Raw genomic sequence first — 7,194 nt, 5'->3', positions numbered from 1 at the left:
TGTGGGGGCAGCCTTTGCACAACTGATCAGTTTTTGTTTCTTTTTTACGTTGTAGCTTGGTTAGCAGGTGTGCAATGTTTCTGAAAATTTGTGTAACAGTATTGACTTGTGTTTGAGAAAGTACATTATTTTGCTAGTCACTGGTGGCATGTAGAAACAAGTACAGGATTATTTAAAGCACTATCAAAATCTAGACATTCAAATTATACTTCTACTAAACTCAAGTTATCAGCGGGGTAGACTAAATTTGGCTGGATCAGTGGATTGGAGCAGGGCAGACTGTTTTGCACTGGAGAGTGGCAAAGTGGACAGACTGGTTCTGGAGTGAGGCAGATTCTGGAGTTGAACAGGACACATTATTTTGGACTGGTCAGATGTATGTAGGTGCTGGTCTAGACAAACCAGTTAGTTGAGTACCGAGGACCAGATCAGTAAGGTATGCATGATCAGATTTCCTTCCCCCCCCCCCCCCCCCCTCATCATCATATTCCTAAAGAGCTAATTGCATATCCCTGTTTTGTTTAACCTACATTACTCCGAAATAACGGAAGCCAGACCTGATGTACCTGGAGAGTCAGGTGTTGAGTCCATGCAACAACTCAACATCGTATGATTGAGCAATTCAGTTTTGGAAGCACTTCCTCCGGTTTAATTGCCTGTACACAGAATACTAAAATCACTAACTTTAATAGCTGTGCTGCACTGAAAGCGCACACCTTAATTAGCCTGAACTATACATAATCTGATAAATCTACAAGCCACATCCACAGCAGAACTGGCAGCATTGAAAAGGTTTTCAAACTTTTGCTATTTTACTTGATCTTTATGAAAGTATGCCACTTTCTAGTGGTCTTGGGCAATGGAGCATCTTCTGTTCACCCTCACGGAATACAAATGTGCATTTACAATGCTATTGGCATGTTGCTTAAGGAACCACTCCAGAAGCTGTTAAAACATTCTAGGCTTCCACAGTACGAGCTTCCATTGTTCTGGAACAAATTTGTACTGTTACAAATAGGGCACAAATATTCAAGTTAGGGCCACAATCGCATATGATAACACAGCGAGCCGGTTATCACACTGATGTTTACCAAATGGCAGCTCCTTGTAAACAACTTAATTCATCTTCAACTGAAAGAAAAAGAAAGGTGCATATCACAGTGGTTTGCAACAGTATAGCACATTGCTAATTAGGAGAGTTGACATAAACCACTAAACAAAAGACCGAAGGCATGGACTCCAGATAGGAATATACATTTTGTAACCAAAACTTTAATTCCAATTACATAACTTTACAATTGTTTACAGTATTTTCAAACACCGTGAACTCACCCAGGAAAAGTATTCAGTTATAATGCAACATTCCTGGAATGACAGTATGTACAACTCACAGAAGATGCCAGAGTATGTGGACTACAGCCGATTTACATGATCAATTTCAGTATAAGGCAACTTAACCAACCAATAAAGTCGATGGACGCAAATGATAGTAGATGGCTGGTTCTGTTTGAGAGCGATTAACTGCATATACATAAGGGCAAGTTCAGATCATTTGAACAATGTCCTACAATCCCTGATGTCCCATCTCAAAAAAACAAGTCGCAATTACAAAATTAATGGTTTTATTTGGAATCTATGCAAGACAAATGGAATGCCCAAGCTATTCAAGGGAACATTTATAACGCAAAAGTTTAGGTGTACAGTTGTCTTAAGATCTGCTCAAAAACCATACAGATTCACATCTTTACAACGGTCACGATACAACACAAAGTAAATCAACAGCTAAAACATTTTTAAAAAAATGCACCAAGCTTATGAAGTATTTAAACAAAACATTTCCAAAATGCAATGCTCCGTACATTTCCTTCTGAAGGCTGCAGTTATTTTCTTTCATTTGACCTAGAGCGGCTTAAAATGAAAAATAAATAGGGTCAGTATCAGAATCCTTTGTTGGGCGTTTGCAGAAAGAAAGCAGTTTTAGGACACTGTTCAGACAGTTAAAAAAAATGTTTAGTGAATAATCCCATTGCATACAACCAGATCCCTTCTTCTGGCCACGCGAGAAGCCATTAAAAACAAAATACACCGCAGATGGTGCATAGGCCTCAATTCTTAAGACAGCGGGGCGTAAGTGAAAAAGTAGGTAATAAATTATCTATTAACTAAACGTTTGTTCAAATGTGAAGTTAATGGGCCAACGTTTACACTTAAACAATGTAGTAAGGAGGTTTGATATACCTTCTGGATCTGGAGAATGAACGCGAAGGCTTGTGGTTCCTCTCTCTGGATAAGGATCTTTCACGTCTTCTGTCTCTGGAGAGGGACCTACAGAAAAACAAGCGATACAGAACACATTAGCAATGCCGCAAAGTCAAGTACGCAGAAGGGGAAACTTCAGCAAGGCAGTCAATTTAAGGGCAGGTTTAAGTGGACCGTAGAAGTGTCCAGCTAATCGAAAGCAATAAAAAGAGATCTAGGCATTTAAGAAACTGAATTCGGTATGCTTTGGGGGAAGATGAGGCGGGGCTTAGAGCTCATGTAGAAGACCTGGAGGTGTGAGAAGGACGATTCTGCAGTTTCATTATAGTTATAAATATGGAAGCTCGTTACCTGCTACGGCTGCGAGAAAAGCTCCTTCGCCGTGGCGACCTAGAAAACAATAAAAGTTCAAGTTACCTCTAACAGGAGTATGCATCTTAAAACAAAAAGTCTTAATAAAAAAGACCACCATGGGAGCCAGTGAGAACGCATGGCACATGTGCACCTTAGGTTTTAAACTTTAAAAAAATTAAGTCCTCGCAAACCCGTGAAAAAGCTACTGAAAGCCAAGATGCCATTAACCTTACACCAGAACGAGAACCATAAAAATGCGCAGCTCAAAGGTTCGGAACAGACCAATTCAAACTCAGTTGTGAAAAAAACTCAAATATATGTTATTGCAATACGTTAGTCTTTCACAGCCGTATAAAAAGAACCTTACGTTTGTGGGTTCATCCCCAAATGTACAATTAGTAAAAGGTATGTTTAAAGGTGGAAGGAGTTTCCTCTTGCAATATGAGAACAATTAAGTAGACGCCGTCTCACATGCAAATAACTTGAAATCCGATTTCTCCTTCACCTTTAAAGGTATTCGATATTTCAGACAATATATTGAAGTAGCATTCAATTATGCACAGCCAGCCTTTGATTTGAGAAATAATGAATTACGTATAAGCTGCTTACGTTATTTAACCAGCAGTAAACTGTATAAGCAGGAAAAACTTACTAGTTTTTGGTTTCAACAAGCTAGAAATGGTGAGGTGAGGCTGCCGGACTGACGGCCAAGTAGAATTTGCTGTAAAGGTTTGCCAGGAGTTGCGATGTATTTAGTTGGTTGGCGAAGGGGGTGTTGTGGATTTTTCCTGCTTTTTTTAGCCGAGCTGCTGCAGATGTTGTGAAGACATTTGGCAATGTATACAGCTGAGCTGAGTGGCCAGGAATGAGTGGGCGGTCGAGGAGGCCGCTGCCGATTTGGTTAATGTTGGAGAAGGCTGAGAAACAGCATGCTCGGGAACCAAAGGGCGGTGCAACCTGACGACTGGCCATGCCTGGGTCATGTGATACGACACCAGCAAAGCTGAATGGGGCGCGCTGGTCACATGACGCTGAAAGGGCTAGTTGACTGGCTAATGTAGACCCAGAGGGTGGTGAGAAGAGACATGATGATGACTCTGTAACGGGGTTCATTTTTATTAATAGATGGTCCAAGAGCACAAAAAAAATGAAAACAAGCCATCAGTACAACCTTCTTGTTAGTAAACAAAGTACTCCTAATAAGACGGATAATTACGTATCGTTCTACTTCAAAATGCTATGTTTAAACGGGTTCAAGGGCCCCCTCACCCGCAGCACGAAGACCTAAACAATGTGTAGGTCGGTCTTTTGGATAGTGACAACCACCACACCCGTTTAGTATGGGGGAAAATGTCACAACTAAAATGTTTGTACTGAATTACTTTTAGACTATAAAACGACAGTACAGCAAACAATTATCTACGTGACTGTCATTGTCTCCGACAAGCTTCGATTCTATCTTAGAGATAACCAAGTGACCCAAATCAGATGCGTTTGCAATCTGGAGTATAATAGTAACAGGTATTGAGAACCGGCTATATTTATGGGGGGGGGGGGGGGGGGAGGCTAAAATAAGATCAACTGCTCACTAATTGGACTCGCAGTATTTTGGGCGGCCAGGAAGGAAAGGGCACTAATTCCGCTCACGGTGGGTCTCACACCTAGCCAAACCCTAGACTTAACACTCAAAGCCTGACAAATTACATTCACATATTAAACCATTTCTATACGCACCTGCGACGAGGGGGCGGACTCCGTCGGCCTCTGTAGTCATCTCTTGGACGTCTACCTCCACCCCACGATGGAGGTGGCCCGCGGTTCCTACTGCGTTTTTCGCCATTCGACAGCTCAACTCTTACACGGCAGCCACACAGCGTTCTGTGAAGAACAACGAACTCTTGAGATACCGAAAATTGAGACATACAAATAGAAAATGTGATTTTATGTGAGCAGTTTGCGCTGAAGATGCTGCCCGGTCGCCCATAAGTGCTAAGGCGAACTTACCTTCCATCTAATTCTCTCACAGCATCTGCCGCATCTCGTGGATCTTCAAATTCAACGAACGCAAAACCAGGTGGGTTTCGTGCCACCCACACGCTACGCAGTGGTCCATAGTACCCGAACGCGCGCTCCAACTCTGTCTTGTTACCATTGTTCCCAAGGTTCCCAACGTAGACCTTACAGTCCAGAGGGCAAGAGTCGCGATGCATGGCTAGAAGAAAAATATATATCTTTAGTAATCAATGATTAACAGTCTGCAGAAGACAAACAAATCTTATAATAACTAAGTAGTAACTATTTCAAGTGATCTACCAAAATTACTGTTTCGGCGTCCACGGTACTATTGCCCGTTCCATATTCCTTGCATTCATTTTTCATCACTTTAAACGTAGTACAATAGAAGTACAGACTTAACAGATGTGCAGAATTTAAGAAAAAGAACGGTTACAGCACCGAGATCCCCACAATGGCTATTGCAAAATAATCATGTAAAGTAGGAATCTTTAGATTTAGCCAACGGTGAACAGCCGGAACACGGGGTGTGGCGTAAGCGATAGTCAAGGGTGGGGGGGTGACTCGGGTATCGCTCAAGGTATTCGAAACAAAGGACACGTGCATTGTGGGAAATCGGGAAAGCGATCGAAGCAAGTTTGCCATCAAAAGCTGCCGTAAGCCAAGATTTAAAATCGATGCTTATTGGTATAAAAGACTGCTTTATAGTTCATCTAGAGATGAAAGAACCGTTCGCTCCTCATACGTGCGCAATAAAATTTCAAGTCATACACATCCAACGCGATGCACACATCATAACGCATGCAGACAAGGTAACCCTTTGTCCGCTCGACTCTGGCTACGACTGTAGAAGGGTTAAAATCGAGATGAACCTCAAATCTCGAAAAAGGACCAGACTTTTCTTTTGTGTGTAAAAATGCCACGCGGAAGATAACCTACGCGAGCACAACAGCGACACATCTTCCCAAACTATATTTAAAAAGAGCACGCTTCTGAGAAAGGATTAACTTGCACGATCGGAATGCGGGTGCCAGTGAGAGGTAGGCTTATTACTGGCCACAAAGCTAATACACAGAGCGCGGATAAGAAGCGAACTTAAATCCGTAAAACCGTACTGGTTAGACGATTCCCAGGCCAACGGGTTTTTTCAAATACAAATCGAAATGGCGGCTCCAGGAACAGCTACAAAATGGCGGCAACTCGTCCGCAGGAAGGCGCACTTAAAATGGTCCTAACTCGGACTGGCCTCACCAACAGTTATTTTGCATTGCCATCTGTAACACAAAAAAACACCAAAAAACACCCCCTATAGCATAATTACCCTCTCTGGAATGTGTAAGGGGCCCCGACAATCTTCGACTTCTGCTACCACGGCCCCTCCTGCCTCGTCCCGACAACAAAATGGCTTCAGTCAAGCTTTGGATGAAGACTATAAGAGGTTCATTTTGTTACGTCATAAGCACTCTTACCAATCATATTGGAGCTTTGAACGCTCAGCTCAATTTCGTCCCCACCCACTATTAGAATGTCCGGAGGCCTATTTTGTGTGTGTGGGGAGCATGGACACAGAAAATGAAGCAGGCACCTAAAGCATTTTGCATTTAGTCAAGCAAAAATATCTGTTATCTAGATACTCATTTGAAAATTATAAGTTTGATTGTTTTTGTAAGTAATCCAGGTGATTTATTTGATCAATTGAAAAACTGATATTTTAAGTGACCGATACAGTCGATTTGTGCCGTTTAAAATATGCAAGAATATACCTAAATAACTAGAACGGATTTCTTAAAGAGATGTTTTTCGAACAGAACTTCGTTGTTTATCGGGATGCCCATGGATCCTTACAATTTTTAAATGGCGGTAGCTTTACCGATAAGATGCCAGTCTGCTTCGCTCGCGCTGTGGGATTCTATCCTTTGTTTCCACGTAGGGTTAGGGTATAGAAACTGTAGGCAACCGCACCGTTCATTGTTGTCCTAGCCGAAATACAAGATTACCGAGCTCGATGATTAATACTTTATTTGTTGAAGAGAGAACTTTGGGGTTATGGCGTATTCTACCATATTTAGAGCGCTAATTTATGATTCTGTATAGCAAGGACGAAAATATGATTTAATTTGGTACGATTATTTTTCAGTTTTATGTAAATAAGTTACTCACACGAACTTGCAAACTTCAACACCCCAACTTCCCAATCCTAAAAATAGTCTGCCCGTCCTATCTCTGCCTCCCTCTCGTCGATATATTCCATGACAGTATGAAATATAATGACAAATACAAATGTATGGCAAGACTGGAGGCTCACAATATGCTTCTCCTCGTTTGATTTCAGTAGCAGCAGTGAAGAATAACATGAAAAGACTACATGAAGCTTGTGGGAGAATAATAGTAGTACAAACAACACATTAATTAGAATCAAGGAACATCCGTGACCCCCAACTTGACTGCAAACGGCCATTTTTTTTAGGTTTGAGCCTGCAAGAGGATGCAGTAGTGCATGTGTCTCACTTGCAAGACACCTGTTTACAACAAGCATTTGCAATGCTTCCATTTTCTTACGATAATGGC

At 41.7% G+C, this 7,194-nt stretch overlaps 1 protein-coding gene across 2 annotated transcripts; it reads right to left on the bottom strand.

Annotated features, from left to right (window-relative positions):
- Window positions 1-1,252: 1,252 nt before the first annotated feature.
- SRSF3 (serine and arginine rich splicing factor 3) lies at window positions 1,253-6,058 on the bottom strand. 2 transcript variants are annotated; one of them, XR_011204873.1, is made up of 7 exons: window positions 5,948-6,058; window positions 4,618-4,825; window positions 4,348-4,491; window positions 3,266-3,710; window positions 2,611-2,649; window positions 2,239-2,325; window positions 1,253-1,908 (listed from the first exon to the last, which is right to left on the bottom strand). XR_011204873.1 is itself a non-coding variant. In XM_069238982.1 (6 exons), the coding sequence occupies exons 2-6, from the start codon at window positions 4,821-4,823 to the stop codon at window positions 1,881-1,883; spliced, it is 504 nt and encodes a 167-aa protein (XP_069095083.1). In that variant the 5' UTR covers window positions 4,824-4,825; window positions 5,948-6,058; the 3' UTR covers window positions 1,253-1,880. The 2 variants fall into 2 exon arrangements, 1 of the variants encoding a protein (XP_069095083.1); XM_069238982.1 differs by lacking the exon at window positions 3,266-3,710.
- Between the last annotated feature and the right edge of the window lie 1,136 nt (window positions 6,059-7,194).

The sequence above is a fragment of the Pleurodeles waltl genome, chromosome 6, assembly GCF_031143425.1.
Source record: "Pleurodeles waltl isolate 20211129_DDA chromosome 6, aPleWal1.hap1.20221129, whole genome shotgun sequence".
In the NCBI taxonomy this organism is placed as follows: domain Eukaryota; kingdom Metazoa; phylum Chordata; class Amphibia; order Caudata; family Salamandridae; genus Pleurodeles; species Pleurodeles waltl.
Note: the sequence above shows the minus strand (reverse complement) of the source record. Positions and strands in the feature narration are given on the sequence as shown.

What these genes read in the sequence shown, in the direction of transcription:
- SRSF3 (XM_069238982.1), bottom strand. Translation starts at nt 4,823, where the DNA reads ATGCATCGCGACTCTTGCCCTCTGGACTGTAAGGTCTACGTTGGGAAC. An exon ending in GTGAGAGAATTAGATGGAAG is followed by an intron (nt 4,492 to 4,617) that starts GTAAGTTCGCCT and finishes TGTTCTTCACAG; the next exon opens with AACGCTGTGTGGCTGCCGTG. An exon ending in TTTTCTCGCAGCCGTAGCAG is followed by an intron (nt 2,326 to 2,610) that starts GTAACGAGCTTC and finishes GTTTTTCTGTAG; the next exon opens with GTCCCTCTCCAGAGACAGAA.